Here is a 23,682-nt window from a genome sequence, read left to right on the forward strand (position 1 = left end):
ACAGTCACTCAATTCCACCTGTGATCTTCTTGTTTCAGGGCCAACCCTTGCTGGTACTTATCCATTCAGTCCACTCTAACTTCTTCCAGATTTTTTTGGATCCACAAACATCTATTACAACAGCCTTCCCTGACAATTCTGTTCTCCCCTCTTGTGCTCTCTCTCCCCATTTACCTTACTTTCTATCTTGGCCATAATCACCCTTTGACATGGCACATATTTGTTTTGTCTCTTTCCCATAAGAGTAAATTAAAAATGGTTGTGTGTGTGTGTGTGTGTGTGTGTGTGTTTCACTTGATTCAACTTCAATGCACACACGCCTGACATGACCAACTTCATTGCTTACTGAATGAGTGGACCAATTTACAAAGACAGGAGAAAAGAGGACAGTGCCCTCACTCAGGTCTTGCTGGCCACAAGCTTGGTCAGTGCCTGAATTGAATTAGAAAAGAATTCTTAGGCTTCAGGGATGTGAAGCATTTGTCTTTGTTAGAGATACAGGTGGCTGGGCCCAAGGGGAAGCCTGCTGGCACATGCCCCAGTGTGTCGTAGTGTTCAAAAGCACACAATTACAGTGCATTCCAGGGAGACAAAACAGTGGTAGAGAAATTCCACTCTGCCTCTGATAGTTATTACTAACAGCGAAAGCCTAGAGCAAGAATGGACAGAGTATCAGAGTGGGGAAGACCTGAAGTCACCCAGCAAGTGAGTAGCAAGGTCAGGATCTGACAAGGGCCTTTTAATTCCCAGCAGGCTTTTTCCACCTCAAGTGGCTCCTCCTCACTTCTCTCAAATTAACAATATTTAAGCTGGATTACATCTTTGGGTTTCCAAATGACTGCTCTTTCTATATCAAATTCCAAAACAGTTTTTCATTCTACTATACAATCAGCTAGATAATACTATCAACAGGCTCCAATCACTAAGTTTTATAGATTTTATTTGTGTGTATGTTTGCTAAAAAAAAGGTGGGGGAGATACTTGAGGTGTCTAAATTAGGCTTGTTTTCAAACATGTACTGGATACATACACACATGTATGTGTGTGTGTGTGTTTGTGTGTGTGTGTTTGTGTGTGTGTGTGTGTGTGTGTGTGTGTATGTGTTACTATGTATATTTAGATCTGTGAAAGGCAGAGGTCAGTGGTCTGGTGTGAACACCTTGAATGATGTTCTCAGCATCCACCCATCTAGGTTTTGTTTTTTGTTTTTTCTTTTAAAGAGAGGTTTCTCTGTGTAACAGCCCTAGCTGTCCTGTAATTCCCTCTGTAGACCAGGCTGTCCTTGAACTCAAAGATCTGCTTACCTCTGCCTCCTGAGCCCTGTGATGAAACTAGTGTGCCACTACCTCCTGGTCTTCCTAGCTTTGTGGGAAAGGGTCTTTATCTGCTCACTGGTTAGGCTTGCATGGCTGGCAGGCCAGTGAGCCCTAGTTTTCTATCTATCTTTGTCACCCCAGCTAGGTAAACCAGGTCTGCTACAGGCAATTGTGCCCTTGGTCTCTGGCCAACGCTGAAAAGCTGTTGGAACATACTGTACCACACCAATCTACTGAGTCAGATCTTGCTCTTGTTACACCTTGATAGGCCACTGCTCCTGCCTGCCCAATGGGACAGACCATCTGTCCATCCTCCAAATTCTCCTCTGGGATGTCTTCTGCAGAATTTCAGATTTCTACACCTAGCGCCTACTTTAAGGGTTTCTAAGCTTACATGCCTCTTCAACCAGACTTGGCCTCAGTATCCCTTAGATGACAGATCCAAAACAAAATGTTTTTGAATTATTGCCAGCAATCGGGTTAATGGAGGTCCCATGCCCAAGTCTTCTTCAATACAAAACCTTCCCTCTCTACTTGCTCTCCCCAAAGTTTCAAATGTACACCTAAAGGGAATTTTCTCTATAACCTACTTAACTTTTCCTTCTGCCCATATATACATTCTAGTATCCTGCAGGTCATTCCTACACCTAAGACAGCACCAAGGCAGCTCCCCACAGATGCTCCAGTCTAACCTTGTAGACTGCATCAAGCCGGGCCTGCACTTTCCTTCCCAGCCACAGATATTCTCAGATTCTGGACAGCAAATACAACAGCCTGCTCTTCCTGGACTTGGCCAACATTCCAGCTTTGTGGCTTCCCTATCACCACCCCAGTGTCAGCAGGAAGTAGCCAGAAGAGAGTCATCACCCATTCTCTGTTCATCATTAACAAAAGGCTAAAATGGTGTGCTTCAAGACAAATATCTCCAGGTTCTCCCAGCATTCCTTGGTCCCTATATGCTGGAGTGCATGGCTGGAAAACCCCAACCCTTATCTTGAACTTTCCAGGGCCAGGGCTTCCCCTCCTCTTCACCATGTAATCTGGACATTTTGGTGCTCTTTTCTCTCTTTCTCGCTCTCTTACCTCCTTCCATGGTGATCAAGAGCTTCCAATGAACCTACGTTTATATACTTTAACTTGCCTTGCAGGAGAAGCAGCCCAAAGTCCTCATCCCTCCTCACCACACCACCCTATTTCCTCATTTGTTTAATTAAACAAAAGGGGAAGAATGTTCTGTTGTACAAACAATTCAACCGGCCCGCCCTTACAGGCCTTTAGAGTCCTGACAACATTGGTCAGTACCTGCGTCCTATGTCATCTTCCCGGGCAGCTGCTTCAGACAGAACCAGTCTGCCACCTCCACCCTCTCTCTCTTGCTCTCCTCTTTTGCTCTCTCTGCCTTTGTTTCTCTGTCATCCCCCCTCCCATCTCTCTGCCCTCATGGCTCACTCAGGTCCTAACTCTCTTCCACTTCCCTTCCCCTGAAAAAAACTCTTTCATATAAGATTTGTTGTATGCATGGCATAATTTTTATGTAAATACCAACAATCACTATGCCTGTTTTTGTTTGTTTGTTTGTTTGTTTTTTCAAGGAGCTTCTGGGACTGAACTCATGTCTTCTTGCTCGAATGGCAAGCACTTCACTGAGTTATCTCCCCAGCCCTCTGTTTAATTTTGTTGTTGTTGTTAAATTAAAATCAACATTTTAGAGATGGCAGAGACCTTCTCCATAAGCTAGTTCAATGTCCTTTTTAAAATTTTTTGTTCATTTAAATTTGTGTGCATGTATGTATGTCTGCTGTACATATATGTACCATGTGTGTGCAGGTACCCATGGAGGCCAGAATTTCAGATGCCCTGAAAATGACATTACCAGACAGTTGCAAGCTGCCTGATGTCAGTGCTGGGACCTGAACAGGAGTCCTTGGAAAAAGCAGCAGATGCCTAGATTGCTGAGTCGTCTCTTCAGTCCCTAGTTCAATGTTTGTAAGTCATTTAGAAAGGTACAGCTACTCTGGAGGACAAACCCAAAGCAAACCAAACAACAAACAAACAAAAATCAAACAAAGGGGCTAGAGAGATAGCTCAGCACTTAAGAGCACTTTTTGCTCTTACAGAGGACCTGAGTTCGTTTTCCAGCACCCATATGGAGGTTCACAACCACCTGTAACTCCTGTTCTAAAGTATCTGCCCTCTTCTTACTCCTTAGTCACCAGGAGGTACACACATGGCGTACATAGATAGATATAGGCAAATGCTCATACACATGAAATAAAACAAACCCTACAAACAAACGTCTGTCTTTTGACACAGGGACTTACTCACTCTGTAGCTTAGGTGGTTCTTGACCTCAGCGTGTAGCATAAACTTTTGTTCTTGAATGCATTGCAGTTCTGCCTCAGGCTTCCAAGTGCCTGGATTACAGGCCCCAGTCACATGGTCAAAAACAAAACAAAACACTTTTTAAAAAGAACCACTATTTTTGTCAAACACCTGTGCTCTGAATCATCTTTGAGGATTTTCTGAGTTTCAAATGTAGTTTGAAAACCAGCCATGTATCTTGATGCCCTTGCAGAGCATGGAAAACCCAGGTAGTGAAGAAGCAAAGCTGAGATCAGAGTCCTCCTACAGGGAGGGTCTCCTACATAGCCCTGGCTATACTGGAACTCACTCTGTAGACCAGGTGGCCTTGAAATCACAGAGATCTGTCTGCCTCTGCCTTTCAATGTGGGGATTAAAGGCACATGCCACCATGCCCAACCTATTTCTTATGACTTAGGTTCACACTGAAGGCAGTCAGAAGTTCAGGACACCACACAGCCATAAAAGGACATATTTGTTTTATTCACAGTAAAGTTGTAAAATCATTTGCCTGTCAAGACAGACCATTCCTCTTCTTCCTGCTTCCAGTGACAAGATCATGTCCTGACAGATGCAGAGCAGGAGCTGGTAACCACAGGGGTTATCTGTGGACCTGCCACAGCACCCTGGCTTGGGAAGGAATCAGGCAGGCACAGCAATAACTTTAAACTACTCAGTGACTACACTGAGAAGACACATAACCAAGAGAGGAGATTTTGAATTACTAAAGATGCAATTATTATTATCATTATCTTCTAAAACTGGAAGGAAAGAAGGTAAGAACCTGCTCTCTTTCATGTTCAACTGTGCCAGAGGAACCAAAGTGGCCTTTATGCCCCACAGAACTAATACCTTAAGAAACAGCAGTCTTGGCCAGACACCATTCCTTACTATCCAAATTGGGAGGTTGTGTTTTTAAGATCTGATGTCTTAGCAGAAAGGCTCAGATATACACCCAATAATGACAAGATGGGAGGGTAAAAGGAGAAATATGGGGTCAAAGGATCTTACATTTACACACGTGTGTGTGTGTGTGTGTGTGTGTGTGTGTGTGTGTGTGTGTGTGACATCCTTTCTAGCAAGGGTATTTAGGAAGGCACTTACAATGGGAAAAAAAAGCAAGTTTTATTGTGACTCTTTTATGGCTTTCGTTATCAAATAAGGCTCCAATTCCTTTAAAGTTTAAATTTATTTAATTAACTACCTCCCAGCCTCCATTTAAAAGAAACTAAATGGTCCATATGTCAGTGCCTATGGAAAGCAATCAGGGACAAATGAGAAAGCTGGGGATAATCCTTAGGCTGGGGGCTGGAGAGATGGCTCAGTAGTTAAGAGCACTTGCTGCTCCCAGCACCCACATAGAGGCTCAAAACCATCTGTAAGTCCAATTCCAGGACTCCAAAGACATCCTCTGGCTTCCCTGGGCATCAGGCATAAGGTATATAGACATACACGAAGACAAAACACTCATATACATAGAAACAAAAAACTTTTTTTTTTTTTTTGAGACAGCTTTGTCTGTGTATTCTTGGCTGTTCTGGAACTCACTCTGTAGAACAGGCTGGCCTTAAACTCACAGTGATCCTCCTGTTTCTCCTTCCTGAGTGCTGGGATTAAAGGCATGTGCCACCACTACCCAGCCTTTTTTTTTTTTTTTTTTTTTTTTAAAGAGACATAGCCTGAGTCTTTTCATCCAGGTTGGTCCTACTTTTGAACCAGCACCTTTAGAAACTACCAGTGAATGCTGGCTGTCCTTCACTAACATACTTTTCCTAAGGAAACCAAGACAAGAGACAGGGTCCTTTTCTAGAGGGGGTGACTTAAAAGGGAGCAGGGAACGTGACTGTATACCTGGGTGAGAGCTACAAAGACTCATCAGGGTCTAATGCCAGCCATGCCCAAAGGCAATGAAAGGGATGATTAAAAACAAAAACAACCATGGAGACTGTCTCCCTGAAAAAAGCAGTCACTATAGGGAGGGACTAACTTTGTATAAAAGCATTTTAAGAAGGGGGAGGGGGCAACGTGAGAAGGGGGAAGAGATGGGGAGGAGGGGAAGAATGAGAAGAAGGAGGGCCTATGCTAGGCATCGTCTTGTTCATCCTTCCCAAGACCTCAGCTTTCCTGACCTGGATTGTGCACTCTACCCAACTTTAACTGTGCACAAAAACGCTGCTTCTTCAAAGGAATGAGGCTGGTCCTCAGGGTAGTGAGCCCTAAGCTTGCTCCAAAGGTGGTGAAGGGAAAACCATTCTCAGCTCCAGCAGCTCCAGTGGTACGACCCAAAAGTATAAACACATGGACCACAGCACATTACAAGTGGGCACGGGTTTTTATTCTCAGTGCATGGCATTGGTTTCTGTTCATCAGCAAAAAGCTTTATTGGTTCCAAAAAAATTACCCCCTTTAAAACTCCTTTTCATCCTGTGTCAATGGGATAACACATTTGCAGTACAGATTTGTCAGTTTATAGCTTCCCCCCTCCCAAGAACCACATAAATACATGCAAAACATTATACACAGAGCTTAAATAATATCAAATGCAAATACAGATTGGGTGCACTGTTAAGCTGAACTGCAAACTATAGCAACACACGCTGGGATATACATTGCTTTGATATCTCATGTCTGTCATGCAGACCACAAAAGTCAATTTTCTGGGTTTTTTTTTTCCTTTTTCTTTTGTACAAAAATACCAGTGCTCATTATACTAGTTAATGAGAAGAAACTCAAAATTCCTATCTGCATGCCGACTAGAAAAGATGGCGTAGATCAATTTGTTGGCACATATATGGCATATTTACATATGGCATATATACATACGGGGAGAAAACATGAACCAAAGGCTGATTCAGTTGCAGGGAGCTCATCTCCTGTCACCTCTCCCAACCAAGAAGAAAGGGGACAGCAGGCCTAACTGCAGAGCTGGGAAGGCAAAAGTTCTGGCTCTGAGCTAAACGGAAGGGAGGGAGGGTGGGTGTCTGGTCTATTCTGAGGAGGAGGCTGGAATGGCTTTAGAACAGTAGGCATTGTAAGTGCCCATTCCCCCAGTGCCACGGGGCGGGTCCTGGACGCAGAAGGGCATCGGGTGTGCAGATGGGGACGGTACCACATGTATCCTCAATTGTAAGGCGGGGGGAGGGAAGGGAAGGGTACAGGAGAGGATTCTGGCACGCTCAAGTTCCAGTGCCCCTCTGGGTTTTCGGCAGTGAGGTAGTCACTGTCATTGAGCTGTGCAACTCTCCCCTAAAGCCTGAAGGCAAAAAGAAATCTAAACCCGAGGAATCCATGAGTGCCCAAAGGGAGCCTAGCTGGTCTCTCTTAAGTCTTTTGGGATGAGGATAGTATGTTAAAGACAGCGAAGGACGGTTGAGAAGGACCTAGCCTGAGACCGTCAGACAGAGCTGCAAGTAGCCATTGTCGTATTTATCTTTTCCAATTTGGAGCTCTGTCTCCAGTCTGCTGTATCATATGAAACAGAAGGATGTCACAACTCAGATCTATACACAGAAACTCACTGATGGGGTCACTCCAGGGGAAAGAGGAAGTGAAAGAAAAATAAAGAAATGAAAACTCCATATCAGAGTAGCCTTGACAACCAGGAGGGACCAGACTGTCATACCATTCTGCCATCTAATTCCTCAAGAGACAGAAACCCAACTGATCCTCAAGCCTGGTTACCAACAAGCCTGGCACTTTCTCTCCATGGCAGCATACACCCATGTCCTGACAGCTGAGAAGCCTCTTTGTAGGTGTTTCCTTTGCTACCTGCAGGTTCTTACCCGTTTTTTTCTAGGTTTATCAAACAAGGGCTCTAGGATATAGTCTCTTTCTCCCCATCAGACCTCTTTCAAATCCGAAGCACCATTTAGGGGAAAGTGTTATTAACTTATGTTATATTTACTCACTGCTACCTGGATCACTGAAACCGAATAGAAAAAAACATATAAAAACATATGCACAGAAACACTTGAACTCATTCAATTCCATATCAACAAAGTTCATATTAAAAAAGTCTAGAACCCAACAATTTTTTTTCCCTAAATATAAAGATGGCTGCTCGGAGAAAGGAAGTATGTTATAGTTTTTTTTTTTTTAAACCAATTACAAATATACTGAGTCACCTGTCATGTCAAACAGCTGGTTGTGTGCTCCCTTCCACAGTGTTACATGACAGCACTTTATTTGAAATTCCTTCAACAACATATATATATGACTCAAAAATATCAGTTTCTGATCTAAAGAAAACTATAGTTTTTTTGCATAATATTTCCCTATTTTCTCTCTTACTATGGAAACTAGAACATGCACACACACAAAAACCTGTTGACTTTGAAAAAGTAGACATAAGCACTCGGAGTAGCCTGCCAGGCACCACAAGATCCTTGGAAGCAAGGATGGTGAAATGGCCCTCGAAGCTGGTTATTGGCTTGCTTTTAAAAAATTATCTGAGGTAATCAAATCTTCTAAAGTACTTAAATATACATTTTTAGATAACTAACACCTCAAGTGAGATGCTTTTTCCTCCACAAGATGATTGCTGAAGTGTGTAATTTTACAAAATCCAACTTAAACCTTTTCCCTACTTCCTATAACGATGGGTTACGCTGGAATGAGAGTGGAATGGCGACTGTTTCTTCACTCATGCTATCTGGGCAGCTTGGGTGACAAGTGGGGAAAGAAGATCTGTAGAAGAAAAGGCTAAGAGTGGACAAGTCCATCTTGCCTTTCTCTCCCAAGTGGAAACCTGTCAGTTCTCATGAGCCTCATGCACCCTCTCTTATTCCCATCCCCCTAGAAAGAGGGAGGCAGGCTTCACTGACCTAATGGGAGACGGGACTAAGGGACATGAATCCACCTGCACAAAAATGCTTAAATCAGCACAGCAGGGATACAAACGGAGCACCTGGGAATGTGCCTCCACCTTGTCCCAGTAAGGCGAAGTCCCTTTTGGTGAACTTTCCAGCTCTTGAGAGGAAGGTGGGCAGAGGATGCTCTGGGCAGTGTTCAGGGTAGAAAGGCACGGGCTTTCCCAGGCTGCCATGGAGCAGGCTGCTGAAAGCTGGAAGAGGGTGTGTGAAAGCCAGGAGAGGGGGCAGAGAGCTTTCCAGGGAGGGCCTTTTGCACCTTGAATCTGGGCACTGTCAGAAAGTATCTTCTTTTGGCTATGCTTTTTCAACATTGAAGTATTTGCAAAAGTTAGGGACCTCCTTAGCGATGGAAAGCAAAACAAAGCATAGAATAAGGAAAGTGAAGAGAATGGCAAAGCTGGTACCCAGGCATCTAGCCTGCAGGGAGATTTTCTTAGACCCGGGAAGGATTGGCTCTTTAGCCCCTCCCAAGGATTTGTAACACTCATTCCCCCAACAGTAGTTTCTGCCCTGAAAGAACCTTGGCAAATGCCCTTGAAAATAGTCTGCTTCTTGATTTCTGGTCCTAGGCCTGCCCCATATTGGTCCTGAAACTCTTCATCTAGCTAGAAGGCAGGATCGTGCCCCATTCATTCTCTTGCTACCACTCTATAAGGAAGAAGCTCAGGCTTATGGTAAAAACTGTATATTACACATATGCAAGCTTCACGGTCATGGCTGATTTCCCTGGCACTTAAAAAACCCTATGCACCCAAGAAGATTGACATTCAGAAGTCGGAGCTGATCTGGTAACAACAGGGAAATACTTCACCATCTCATTTGCTCCAAAAAGACCATTTTAGCCAAGAAATCTGCCAGCCTCTAGAACAAAATGAAAGGTTCTCTTGGGGCCAGAAGGGCCACAGTTGACTCAACATGTCCATGTCCTTTCCATTCTTGTAATTACTACAGTTTAAAAAAAAAAGAATAAAAGGAAAGATGATAAGGGTCATAGAGAATCTAAGATCCAGAGAACCTTGGAGAGGTCAGACTGAAGGGCAGGAAGAGCTTGAGGCCTTAGAGCATACATTTTCAAAATAGAAAAAAAAATGTTTTGAGAATAATCACTCTACTGAAACATAAACACAGGGTATTTGTCTCTCCCTGAGCCCACAACTTAGCTTGTAAATGGCAGAAACTCAGAGAATAAAATCTCCGAGTCAGGAGGTGGTGACACATGTGGGAATCTTTGGGTTGGGTGATGCCAAGGATGTCATCGTTTCTTTAAAAATGACAACTGGTATACCTAAGGAGGAGATCTACCATTACCTGCCCAGGGTTTGAATCCTTGTAGGTCTCTGCTCTTGCTTCTTCATGGTCAGGTGGGGGTTCTCACACACTTAGGTGCAGCTGATATAACAGTGACAAGTCCCATCATTACCTTATAGATGGGACAGAAGAGAAAAGAAACAGGGAAAGCAGGGACGGGAATTAGAGAACAGAAGTTCAAACTGATGTCTCCAGGCTTTGGAGAGGGCTGCCAGAATGGGAGGCAATGATTTGCTTTTGGTTGCAATCCACGGCATTGTTTGTGTTGTCTTGAGGAGCAGCCTCACCATCCAACAGGAGCACCCTAGTCTCCTCCTTAGTAGTTGATATATTATCTTCTTTATCACCTATTAATGTCTGTGGATATTCCTCTTCTGCAGTATATTCAGGCGAGGTCATGAAACTGTGGATGGAGCTTTGGTTGTTGGAATTTTGAATGGCGTCTTGGACATTATGGAACATTTTGACCACTTTGATCTATACCAGGGGAACAAGAAAGAGGATGAGAAGATAGGGAGGTGAGAATTTACAAGCAGAACAAGAAAACTTAAGTGGTTAGGGGAGAGAAACAAACCCTGAGCCACCAAACATGATGGCTCAATGACCCAAACCATTGCACACCTCAGATCTCAAGCAAGGGGCGGAGTGAGTGACGCAGACAATAAGAACACTTCAAAGGTTGCATTCCAAGAAGCAGCACAAAGCAAACTTAGCATTCCCAAACAACCCTCTCTTAAAATGAAGTCAAGCCAGGAAATTCATTAGTTCTTTTGGATGGAGTGCAGCATATAGGAACCAAGTTGACATTAATGAATGAACTTAAAAGACAATTCACATGGTGACTTTCTGTATGGAGGCCAAACCTTTTGTGAATGTGGGATGGGAAAATTACACACTGCAGTTTTGTGATATGTTTCAAACCCCTCAAAAGCCAACATTCGCCAATTTGCACACGATAGACACTGGGTGATGCGTGACCCTGGGTACTGTGCACAGGCAGACAAACCAACCTTCATTCTACAGCATGCGGGAAATGAAACGTCCCTGACTGGTGCTTCAGAAGACATGCCCTTCTTCACATCCCACAACCTCACTGTGTCCCCTCTGCCACGAAAGCCTCCCCTCTATGCGCTTGTCCTCTAGAAGATGCAGACAAATCATCGGTGTGAAAAGAAGCCTTTCCCTGTCTATTGAGGAAGGCCTGGTGTTCACCATTCAAGTGCACGTCTATACCCAATCTATAGCAATGTTGCTCAAACCCAAAGTGTAAATTCATGCTGCTTTGCCCAGCCATTTGCATAGTGTGAAGAGATATATGACCCAGTGTAAAAGAAGCAGAGGACCAGGACAGAAACCTAATCCAGGAGGCCAGCGTCAAATGACTGGCTTTTCTGACAGGACAGTGGAAAAGAATGAAGAAAGGAGACACTTTGCAGTGTTCCTGGGGAGAGGACAAACATGTTGCCCTGTCAGTCTTCAGTCTGCTGCTGAGAAGAAGGGACTCAGTCAGTCAGGAGTCTAGAGAAGACTGGCTGCAATCAATACTGGGAGCAGCTTTTGCTTAATCATTAGCATTTATCCTTTTGGTGTCTCCCCCTCCATTGTTATTGTCTTGCTAATTCTACATTTCTGAACTGTGTTACTCAAGCATGGTTTAGAATCTGGGTTGATAGACTGGTGTGTGGTGTTGGGGAGGGTTAGATGCCAGAGAGAACAGAGAAGGGAGGCCAGGAAAGGCTGGGGGTTATAAGATGGTTTTTGTTGGGGGAAGTGGTCAATCCTTGTCTAGTTCAGATGCATTCTCTCTCAGAAAAGAAATGAGAGTAATGCAAAAGAAATTGCTAGGTCAGGAGGAGGTTAGGAAGGAGTAGAAGGCATTGGGATAAGAGTGTCTCTTTCATTCTTCTGCTGTTAAATAAAAATAATCCCTACAGAAGAAGCAAGAGTATGGAGATAGCATCACACAGTCAGCCAAATAAACCAGCTGGATTTCCTGTCCTGGGACATCTCATAATTTTACTGATCCCTCAAAGACATTGCCTACAGCAGCCTCACCATCAGAACTGTGGTGCTCTCTTCTCTGCTGAGGCTTTCCTTCTGTGGCCTCTCTCCTCTATAGTAGCTACAAACCCATCCATGACTAGAGTGTTCAGAGCTTGGAAGGCAAGGGACTCTGTCACTCAACTGTCAACTCAACACTGCAGCATACATGAGAAGCGTAAAGGCATCTGGGACCTCCTGGAAGACAGTGAGGGACTGCTTTCCATCCTTCTGTGGATCTACTGACCATCTGGTGGTGGCTTTCACCAGTCAGGTTTCCTCTGTTCAGATCTGGGTAAGATCAGGCAGAATGGAGGCTCCTAACGTCTGGGTGGTCCCAAGTTAGCCTATACTTGAAATATTTGCATAAGATAAGTTAGATTAAATGAGCTCAAACTCAGTGTCTTCGCCCTTAGCCCTGGTATAGATAATCTGGCCAGGGGAAAAGTCCAAAGCCTACTCTCCTTGGTAGGTGCAGTAGCAGTATTTTCATCTCCTGTTGTATGCTCCACATTTCTCAGGGTCCTACAGAAGGGAAGGGACCTTTATATCTATCATTAGTTCATCGTCTTCTAGTTTTTTGTTTGTTTGTTTGGTTTGTTTTTAAGCAACTGGACAGTTTATTGTAGCAATTATATGTGAAATCCATTATAAAACAAGAGTTTAGTTTTGAAAATTAGGGTTGAAGAGTCTGGGGCTTGTCTGTGGGCTTTTTCTTTCCCCTGTTGGGGTGATTCATAACACTCTTATGGGCAAACAAATAAAGGAGATAGAATGAAGAGGGATGGGCAGGTGGGAAGCAAAGAACAGTCATCTATTAGATATCAAGACTTCCAGAGACTTCGGGGAGCCAGGCACCTGTAAGGGACCTCAAGCAAGGAGTCAGGGAACTGGGGAGAACCACCTGGACCAGGGGGAAGGGGAAAGGGTGAGGGAGAGAGGCAGGGGCCTGGGCCAGACTACTCAACTCCAACACTGGCTCAGAGAACATGTGCTGATGGACAGTCACCAGCTGACGCCAGGCTGGCATCCTGTGCCAGGAGCACAGGGTCTGGTGTGTGAGCAGTTTGTGGGGACAAGGAGCGCTGGCAGAGCTGGTATAGGGAAAGAGTCACGCATTCCCTGCTTAGTCAGCCACCTGGAACATCATTTCTCAAAAGCTCTGGGCAATGTTTCTTGAGGGGCTGATTGAAGAGTAATTCCTTCAAGAGGCAGGAGCTGGCCCACCAGGGGAGAGTGGAGCACACTCTGAGCTCAGTGTAGATCTGAGGAAGGTGCTATTTATCTGCTGGAATATTTTACTTTTCTACTCGCCTTTCATAGGCTAGGGTTAGAGACATCCTTCTAGAGGGAAGCCTTTGGGACCTTAGGAAGAGCACATGCCCAATTGAAGCCATTTAAAGCACCCTGGGATGGGAAAGTGGGCTTTGAAAATATACAACTGCAACTCCTAGGACCTCCAGGGAAGGGACATGCTAGAGAAGGAGCACACGTGGCCCATCTCTTCTATGGTCTAAACTTTTGGGGGCTCAGGGTACATGGCTTACAAGCTCCTCTGAGCCCACTGGTGTCTGGCCTCTGCCATTGAGTCCCTGGGAGAGCCAGCACTAGCCCTTTCTGCCACAGAAATGAATGGTTAAGCAGGACAGAAACTAGTTAGAAAGGATGGGAGAACTAAGAAAAAAGGGATTAAGAAAGGACTAGAGTGAGAGGCTTTTGCACTTTGCAGGGCAAGACTTATTTAGTGCCTTCAGGCCTGTCTTTGTGGGGTGTGGGGGGACAGAAAGTATCACTATATCACTATAACTCCACTCCCATTCCCAACTCATACCAGAACTCTTATAGGTAGCTGAGGCCTGGAAAACCTGCCCCACAGTCATGTGAAACACAGGCAATGCAACGTAGGGCTGACTGTGTGTGTGTGTGTGTGGGGGGGGACAGGGCACCCACATTCAGGTAAAGTCCCTGTGATGTGTGAGATGGTGGAGCATGGACGCCCCTCACTGGACAGCAAGCTGAATGCTTCTCCTCTGCTCCACGAAGGGAAGTTAAACCAGCCAGAAAGAGGAAGGCATTAGCAAGTGCCCAGCAACCTCCCAGCGAGAGAGTAGCCAGGTCTGAGGCTGAAACCTGACAGGTGCTAATTAAGCCTGGGCAGTCAGGGTTTCCTGAAACAGAATGTACAAAATACAATACACAGGGTTGGCTGGTTCACAATCAAACTAGATGAAAAGATGAGAAAACAGGGGGCTCTTAAGAAACTTCTAAACTCATAACCCTCTTGCCTCAGCTTCCTGAGAGCTGGGATGCCATAGACCACCAAGTGGGCCGAAAGGTTTTATTTCTGCTGCTCATGTGTGCATTAAATAGTTCTTGAACGAGCGTTTGATTTAACCATCTCTGAGAGGTTAAGAAAACAGAGGCTGGACTAACTTCTCTTTTCCAGTCAAGTTATAACTTTTGTTGCCAGCTAACAGTGTAGTGGTAGCGGAAAGAAACGTAACTAGTCAACAAGTTCAGTTCTGGCTCCATTAGCACAGGCCCTGGTGAAGGGTCCTGGGGACAGAGGCTCCTGCACATCCAAGAGAGTTCCTAGGTCTTTGTTGTAACTAATCTCATATCTAAAGAGGCAGAGTCAGAAGAGGAGGGGAGGAACAAAGCAGCAAGCAAAATCTGAGGCTAAACAAAGCAAACAAAGCAAAACAAACAAACAAACAAACAAGAAAAGAAGCAGCAAGCAATGCAGAGGAACAATCAGAAAATAGGGTTATTGTCTTTAAAACAGTTAAGGTATAACTTTCCAACATAAAAAAATTAAATACAAGGGCATACAGCCTGGTTTTAGCTGGAGTTGGGGGAGGATTTTTTTTTTTTTTTGTCTTTTCTTTCCTTAAATCAAAAGATCAAAGGTGGAAAAAAAAAAAACACAAAAGGACAAGTAACCATGGTTGGTTAAAGTGGATGTCACGTGCTCTCTTGTGGTCGATTTAGCAAATCATGCATTGTAACAGGCTCTGACTCACTGCCCACAGGAGGAGGTGGACCAGCAGAGGAGGTGGAAGGGGAAGATTTGACTGGTGCCACTGCTTCTGAATAGGAGCTAGGAGCCAGCTTTACATCAAGGTGTTGGTTCATGTTCTGTCGCTTTAGGACTCCCTTAAAAGAAGCTCCCGTCTGGAATGTGTTAATTACTTCAATCTGTAAAGAATCAGAGAGTGAGACAGCTTTGCTCCACAGAGAGAAGGAAGAGGAAGGTGGGGTCAGGAGGGCTGGGGAAAGGGGTTGGAGAGCAAGAGTATAACCCTCAAACTGAGAGCAACAGGTGAAGAAGAGGTGGGAGAGGGCATTAATTGCAAACCACACTTCGTTTAAAGAACTATTTGCTATGGATTTTCAAACACTCAGCTACAATTCAGTTTTCTTTTCTCTGTAGCCCAGATTGGACAGGTGTCCAAAGGCCTTTAAAATGTAAAAGAAATTCTCCCCACAACTAAAAGCTAGGCAGAGACCAGTGGCTTATTCATTATTTTGACCTATACTCTTAAAAATAAGGCAAGCAATTTGACATACCAGAAACAAAATATGTAATACTGAAATTTAAGGCTCAAGAGCCTCTAAACCAACTAAGTCAATCATTTTTTTTTTCAAAATTTCCAGGAAAATAACTTGTGTTTAAAGAAAAATGGGCAATACGTAGTCTACACACAGTGGCCATGGTGAAAAGACTCCTAGACTCGGCTGCTTAGTTTGGATGACGTGTCTTTCCTGATCCTTCCTCTGGCTGCAGTGAAGCTCAGGATTCTGAGGCAGAATTCAGCTCATTGCCACAAAGCCCTGGAGACCTTTACTGGCAGGCTGGTGCCCCACAGGTGGCAGTGCTGGAAGGCTGCAACTCTTGGACCACTTGTCTATCAGATCAGGCCGTTGGTTTTCAGCTTACTCCTCAGGGATGCAGGCAATTAATAACCACCACTTTCCCCAAAGATGCACTGATCTGGGGTCTTAATCAATCTACTACCCTTTTTCTTGACCCCTAAGTACTAAGGAACAAATAGAAGGGGATTCATTTATCCTTCACAAATCAGTTGGGATCCTCTTAGGACTACTGGGGATGGGGGGGTGGGTGGCAGAAAGAAGGTGCTGACTCTGTCCTGTGACTCCACCCTAGAAGATGGGATGGCAGGTGCCTCCTGAGTCAGGCTCCTGGAGAAGCCTGAGATATACAAGCTTCTGGAGAAGCCGAGAAATGCTTAGGAAGAGACCAAGCTTGAGCTAAAACACCACCCTTTAAGCGGTCTGAGGGCTGAAGATGTAGGAGGTGAGGGTTGCCCTTGAGAAGGCTGAAGCCCCATAAAGAAGGCAGAGGCTCCTTCCTAGGTGCTTACAGTGTTACACTGTCCACTCTGCACAAATGAAATTGCACTCCGCATTTACTGTGCTAGGAGTACAGCCCTTTAATTCTTCAAATATTTGCTCTCTAGTGTTTTTACCTCCCCCAAACTGCAGGGTAAAGGTGAAAAGAAGAACTGCCTAGAATCAGGTAAAGGGGCAATCCTAACCAGGCCTGGGCAGGAGCTTTGCAGCATCTCCCCTCCCCAACCCCTGCCCCCATGCTGCAATACGATGGGCAATCCGATCAGCAGCCAGACAGTACGGGGTTTTGTAAGGATCCAGCTGAGGCTGAGTAATCGGTGGGGGTGAGAGGGCTTTGGACATGGAAGGTGCAGTTAGCACACCAGCCTCATTTGCTCAATCAGGTGCCAATCACAACAGACCGGATGGATCTTGTCAGTGGCATCTTTAACAGGCTGCCTTTAGAGCCTAAATTTAGGCCTTTGATTATCTGTTTTTGAAGTCGGATCTAGCTAATATAGCCCAGGCTGGCAACTAGGAATCCTTCCATCTCAGCCTCCTGAGTGCTGAGATTACAGACATGTGCCACCATGCTTGGCCTCAAATTTAGGCTTAAAAGCCATTCTGGCCCAGCTACCATATGCTCTAGTAGGGAAAGAAGTATGCCTAAAGCTATGTGTGCAGTGGGATTAAACAGAGGAGTACAGGTGAGGGAATGGAAACTGGCAGTGAAGGAAAAGGAAGGTCCATGAATCTCAGCTCCCCAGAAGGAAAACTGCGAAGAAGAGAGGAGGTCCTGGAATGAGGGATCCTGGCTAGGAAAACACAACAAAACAAAACAGTCACACAGTAGAAGAGGAGGCAGGTGATCCTGGATGGAAGAAAAGCAAAGAGGTTATTTTGAAAAAAGCAGACTTGAAAGACGGCAACGGGGCCTTTAGAGGTGGGAGGCAAGGTGCTAAGATCTACAGGTACCGGAAGGACTCAGAGGGAGGGCTGGCAGAGGTGGGGACTTGCCATCATGAGGCAGTCTTTGCTGGTCACAATTTGATTCCCTTCCTGGGAGAGAGAGGAAAGGAGCCCCAGGGTTTTCTACCTGTATCTTGCCCACTGTTCTACCTGGTGTCTTGCTCCAGGGAGGATAGTTCCTATCAGGTAGTTTAGAGTGTGCATTCGCTTATCTTCTCTGTACACCAAGGAGGGGAGGAGGGTAGTCAAGCAGTTCTCTAAACCAGCTGAAGGCCAGTTTTTGAAAATGAAATATTTTGGAGATCTCTATCCAACTGGGAGGAAGGAATAGGCCTTACTCAGGATAGCCCCCTCAAGATCTTGGAATTGATTGTTTGTTCAGGAATCTTGGCAGTAAAACAATAAAGGGTCAAGGAAAAGAGCAGAGGAAAAGCATTATCAATGCCAAGGCCAGCCTGCTCACCCGAAGGTAGCTATTCATGGAAAGTGTGTGTGTGTGTGTGTGTGTGTGTGTGTGTGTGTGTGTGTGTGTAGGGGGGGGTTATGGTTAGGGCTACAAGCAGGGGACTCATTTGTATTCCATTTCAGAAATTACGAGAATGGAAAGGGGTTAGAAGAAAAAAACAGCCTCTTCCTTTTTGAGAAGTAAGTCTGAATCCTTCCAAGGATATCAGGCACTGACAGACTGCTGTTTATAGCCACTTAATCTTCAGATTCCCCAGAGAGGCCTTGCATCAAGGCAGGATGATAGAAGAAGGTGAGCCCCTTTAACAAAGACCTCCTCAGACAACAGCACTCACCACAAAGGCAGCACAAAGGTCACACTCAGTGACTGCCAGGATGCTAGCTGTTCCTTCCAATTTTATAAAATCACGGTCTTTTATTTCTTCCTTCAAGGCAGGGAAGGCCTACACATTTCCTATCCTGGGGTCATGACTGGAGCTAGAATAGACCTATGTGGGAAGACAGCTCTGAGGACAGACCTGGGATGGGCTGTAGCCAACCACAGCTAATAAACTTGTGAATAGTGGCCCCTGGTCTCATCTGTTGACTATTCCCTCCTAGAAGAATCCCTCCGAGACCTCTGGTCCTGAAGCTAAGGAGCACAGGCTGCCCTTGAGCAGCGAGCCTTATGAAGGGAAAAGGGTGCTGGCTGCCAGGAATTGCTGCTTACCCACCCTTTCCCATGATGGAGAGATTTCTTCCCCCAGGGTGAGGACAAGCCACTACAGAGTACCTGAGTCTGAATCCGGTTTAGACCACGGAACCAGAGGACCTGGCCTCGGCGCAGCTCCATCTCAGCAAGATCAATCTCTTCCTGTCCCTCTTGGAACTCCTCCTTGATAGTGCCATGCCCAGCCTCCTTCAGGAACTTCAGAGAATTGGTGGGTATTGCAGAGATGACCTGAGAGCAGCCACAGCAAAGGGCAGGGCAGACAGCCAAATTGGAGAAGAAAAGATGTTAGCTGGCCTGGGCCAGGCCCTTGAGTGGTTTGTCAGCTACACGCTTTTCCCATCAGGATAGCACCAAGAAGCACCAATCTCCCAGAAGCATAACCAGTTGTTCCAGCCTCAGCTCTTAGGAAGGTGCCAGCACTCACAGACACGCAGAAGGGACTTGATTCCTGTAGTCTCCCAGCCATGTGCATCGATACACTCACTATACTCACGCTCGGTCTCTGTCTGGGTTCTTTTTCCCAGTGTGACCCTTGTCTTTTAAGACAGCAGAACAGAAGTACAAAGCAGGCACACAGCGGGGAGAAATGGGGCTGGGGCAAACCAAGCTAGGTGACAGGCACATTGTATATATGGAGTTGAAGGACTGAGAAAGGAACTGGAAGACAGTTATCTAAGAGTTTCACCCCTTCCTTACTCCCATCCTTAGCTTCTGAAGGGGGCACTACGGGATTCTCAGCAGAGACATTATATCTGCAGAGAAAAGGCCAGGCTGGAGCTAAGGCTGGTACTAACAGAAGGGTGAAACTTGTTGGAGATTGGTCTGATGCTAATTACTGGCCCTCTGCATAAAAACCTGCCTAAGTCATTAGACCCAACTGGCTAATTAAACAGCCTATACCTGGGCAGGGAAGAATGGGGTAGGCGTGGCTATGGTTCCTTGGCTTTGGAGAATACCATAAGGAATCACAGGAAGGACAGAAGGACAGGAGGAGAGGAAGGAGGAGGATGCCATGATGGGTTAGTGTGGAGAAACAACCATGTGGGCCAAGGAAGTATTCCAATAATGGGGTGAAAAGACCCAGATGAAGAATATAAGCAAGTATCATGGGATTATGGATGAAAGGTAGTCCAAGTGAGGAGGATTAAGGTGGATGGCATTGGATGGGGGCTGGGAGATGGATGGTGAGGATATTGAGTCAGTGTAAGTGAAATATCTGCCCAACTCATGGTAAATAAGGGAATTATAAATCTAACAGGTGTTATTTGTGATAGCGGGTTAAATAATACCACCATGATAATTTTAGGGCTAATAATAAACATTACATAGCCCAAAACTCTTTTCTATTATTTACTACAAAAGAAACTCAGCTAAGATGACATTATTGTCCTTAATACTAACAGTCACAGTACTTTCAACAGGTACTGTCATATTTTTTTGTATAGTAACTATTTACTGGTTAACAAGAATTAGTGATGCCTCTTATCCTATATGGGATAAATGGAGTGGTTAAGTGACCTGCCCTGCTCAGCCTGTGAAAAGGAGCAGGGTGATTCAGTCGCCAGAGGCCGTGCTGATCAATGAGCCATACTTCTCTGGAGCATTTGTAGTACTGATTTCTCTCACGAGGTGGTTGGTTATTTAACCAGCCATCATGAAGCACAGGAGGGAGAAGCCCTGAACCAAAGCAGTTCAACAGCTCCTGGCCAGACTGCTGCTTCGTCAGCATGACGTCTGCCCTGTAAACTCTTCTACTTTTAAGGTTCTCAGATTTAATTGCTAAGGAAAAAATTCTACCTTTGTTTAAAAAAAAACTTAGTTTTTTTTTTTTTCTAATCTCTAGGCATGGGCAAAGAACCTAATGCCCCTCAAGTGAAGGCAAAGGTTACCCCAAGATAGAAGTTACCTTGAAATTGTGGAGGGGAGGGGGAAAGAGGGAGAATCAGGTGAAACAAGGACCTGGGAGGCCAGCCACATGTCCCTCTCATTCAGAGCAAAGTCTGCAGCACTGGCGATCTGTAGAGGGCACAGCACACTCACCTGGCCCCACAAAAGTTCTCCAATCCCTATGAAGATACACCACAACCACTGTTCCAGGCTGAGGCTGGTACAGCTGAAGGGCTTACCCCCTAACTCCACGATCAAAATCTGAAACAGAGGAAAATAATGGGCAGTCTAATCACAGGAGGTCAGCCTTCCAGGATCATCAGGGTGGCAGAGACTACAGTGACCACTGCAGGGCCCTTGTGGTGCAAGTCCTATTTTTTTGTGGAATAGGAAAGATTAACTAGCAGTGGAGAAGGGTGACAGAAATAGTCTTTTATAGAACACTTTGATGGGAATCATGCTGTCACTATGACTATTGTGACAGTGATTAGCAAATGGTCTGGCAGAAGTAGAGGACACTGGAGGCTTCCTGTGACTGAGGCTAGTGTGTGACAGAGAGAAGGCACTGCAGAAGAAGAACATGTGTGTGTGTGTGTGTGTGTGTGTGTGTGTGTGTGTGTGCCACAGAAATCAGAAGAGTGTCAGATCCCCTGGAGCTAGAGTTACAGGTGATTGTGAGTCAAGTGATGTGGGTGCCAGAATTCAAACTCTGGTCTTTTCTTAACTGCTCAACCATGTCTTCAGCCCCAGGAAGATGTCCTTTTGTTGTGCGGCCTGCTCATAACCCTTGGTAGCCACATGTCTTAGTGAGCCTCTGATTAGGGCGAGAAGGAAGGAGCCCATCTTTCCACTAGCAGGTAACCATAACCGTTCCCATAACAGGAGCCCAGGCCAGGGTTAGCCCAGCAGCTGCACATGCAGCAGCCATCCCTTCCTTTGTGAATAGTGCAGCATTTTCAATCATAAGCCCATTCAGAACAAAAGGGCAGGGACGGGGAGCCTACACTGCCAGTACACACAGATTTCATGCGCACTGACACGGAAAGAAGGTAGAAGAGAGTGCACAATTACAAAGATCATGAACGTATAGAAGTCATATTTGCAGGTAACATGCTGACTGGGCTCAGTTCTAGAACAAGGTGCACACAGAAGCAAACTGAGGATCCCAAAGTGTTTACTCATAGCCTTGGTCCCCATAACCTCCCCTCTTTCATCTTGGGCACATTAGAGAGTTGTGGCTGTAAGCTTCTGCCCTGTATCTCCCAGCCCTCCTACTCCAGCTCCTGATGGATCTCACCTGGCAGAAGAAGGTGCCTAACACCACAGTGCAGAAGATGATGTTGTGGTGGATGCCTGCAAAGACGTTCTTCTCGCTGTGGATCTTCCGGGAGTTGATTTCGTTGAAGAGCTGCATGAGCACAAAGGTATTGAAAACAATGGTATAATGCTGGCTGGGCGGTGAGTGGAGAGGCGCCTTCCGTCCACTGTCGATGTCAAACAGCTTCTCACCTAGTAGGAGGACATGTGTTAGAGGATGACTGTGGTCTTGGTGAGGGTTCAGGGTGAGACAGAAAGTGTTGGGAGAGCCATGCTGGTGGCTTCTGGCCATTAGAAGATTCACATTGACCAGTTTCTGAGTTACGTAAGTTACTGAACATTTACTTTTTTAAAATAACCCATTAAAAATTATCTTAGATTTATCTTTGTTGTTGGTTGTTGTTTTTTGAGACAGGATTCCTCCGTGTAGTCTTGGCTGTCTGGACTTACTTTGTAGACCAGGCTGGCCTTGAACTCCCCTGCCTCTGCCTTCCGAGTGCTGGGATTAAGTGTGTGCCACAACACCCGGCCAATATTTATATCTTTTATTTTATGTGTATGAGTGTTTTGCCTATATGTATGTATGTGCCACTGGAGGTCAGAAGGGGGCATCAGATCCCATGGAACTGTATTTACAGATGGTTGTAAACCACCATGTGGGTGCTGAGAGCTGAACTTGGGTCCTCTGCAAGAGCAACAAGTACTTTTAGTTGTACTTCCTCCAGCCTGCCTTAATGAAATATTTTAAATGTTGGCTCTGGTCTCAACCTATCTGATCTTGCCTGCCGGTTGGCTCCACTGGTATTTGTTTCCCTGTGTTGTGGCATGATGGAAGGCTATGTCTGGCATGGGAATACTCAGTGAACACTCACTGATGGAGATGCTATTGCACCTGTCTGTACTTCACCAGCTCCCACGCTACGTTCTCTTTCAGCCATCTCTGGCCCTAACTAAATCTAGCACCTAACAGCTGTCCTCCCTCTCCCAACCATGGCTTACCAGCAAAGACAAGGAGGAAGATGACTGTGAGCTGATACACTGCATGGCCCAAGATGTTCTTCATCATAGTGCGCGAGATCAGAGGCTTGTTTCGTCCATAGGGGCGACGCTTCAGCAGAGAATCGGTTGGGGGCTCTGTGGCCAGGGCCAGGGAGGCAAATGTGTCCATGATCAGGTTAACCCACAACATCTGCACCGCTTTCAGTGGGGAATCCTAGTGGGAAGAAGAACCAGTTCTTTCAGCTTGCTCGAGAACCAAACCCATCGCATTCTCCAGCTCCATCATCCTGTTGAGGTGGCCTAGCTCCACTAGACCTTGAATTTGGCTACCTGGGTACAGAGTGACCTTGACAAATTTAGATATCTGACATGAAAGCTTACTTTGAAAAGAAAGATAATCCACGTAAGTGTACTTCATAGCTGCTGACCAAACCAAACCAAACCAAACCAAACCAAACCAAACCAAACCAAACCAAACCAAACCAAACCAAAAACCACTCAAAAAACTAAATGAATGGTAGGTAAATCATTATTCTGACCAAGCAGGTAGAGACTGTAGACCTGGTCCAGCGAAGTGTCCACACAGCATTAGGACATCCTTGTCCTCACTTCTAAGTAGATACACTGTACCCCCTACCCTCTGTTCCTGAGCTCCTTGAGTCATCCCTGCCATCCAAGCCCCACCCTACCTGAGTGATACAGGCTCCAGTGAAGGCCACTATAACGGCCACCACATTGACGGTGAGCTGGAACTGCAGAAACTTGGAGATGCTGTCATATACATTTCGTCCCCACATCACTGCCTTCACAATGCTGGTGAAGTTGTCGTCAGTCAGGATGATGTCTGACGCCTCCTTAGCCACATCTGTGCCTGCAATGCCCTGAAGGGGGAGAGGGAGGCAGACAGTGAGCAGTTAAAGAGTAGGTAGCACACTGAACCCAGGGTTTAAGGACGGGAAGCCTCAGAACCAGGTGCAGGCACTAGAGGGCACTGTAGCCACAACAGAAAACAGAGGGCACCCACTTGTCTGCCCTCTCAGAGCCTCTAGCAAACACCCTGAGAAAGGTATGTGTGCATGAAGCT

General features: G+C 45.6%; 1 protein-coding gene across 4 annotated transcripts in view; it reads right to left on the reverse strand.

The window, feature by feature from the left end:
• Positions 1-5,996: 5,996 nt before the first annotated feature.
• Atp2b4 (ATPase plasma membrane Ca2+ transporting 4) overlaps positions 5,997-23,682 on the reverse strand; it is a 99,317-nt gene continuing 81,631 nt past the window's right edge. For 2 of the 4 annotated variants that reach the window (XM_055598060.1, XM_055598061.1), the window contains 6 exons: positions 23,288-23,479; positions 22,599-22,812; positions 21,580-21,791; positions 20,436-20,543; positions 18,456-18,623; positions 5,997-10,333 (listed from right to left, as the gene is read on the reverse strand). In XM_055598060.1, coding sequence (XP_055454035.1) covers positions 10,034-10,333; positions 18,456-18,623; positions 20,436-20,543; positions 21,580-21,791; positions 22,599-22,812; positions 23,288-23,479 — 1,194 coding nt within the window. In that variant the 3' untranslated portion in view covers positions 5,997-10,033. Of the gene's footprint in view, positions 10,334-14,919; positions 15,095-18,455; positions 18,624-20,435; positions 20,544-21,579; positions 21,792-22,598; positions 22,813-23,287; positions 23,480-23,682 lie in introns of all 4 variants that reach the window. The other 2 variants (XM_055598063.1, XM_055598062.1) reach the window with 2 other exon arrangements.

This window comes from Psammomys obesus, unplaced genomic scaffold, assembly GCF_907164565.1.
Source record: "Psammomys obesus unplaced genomic scaffold, mPsaObe1.curated_primary_1811, whole genome shotgun sequence".
In the NCBI taxonomy this organism is placed as follows: domain Eukaryota; kingdom Metazoa; phylum Chordata; class Mammalia; order Rodentia; family Muridae; genus Psammomys; species Psammomys obesus.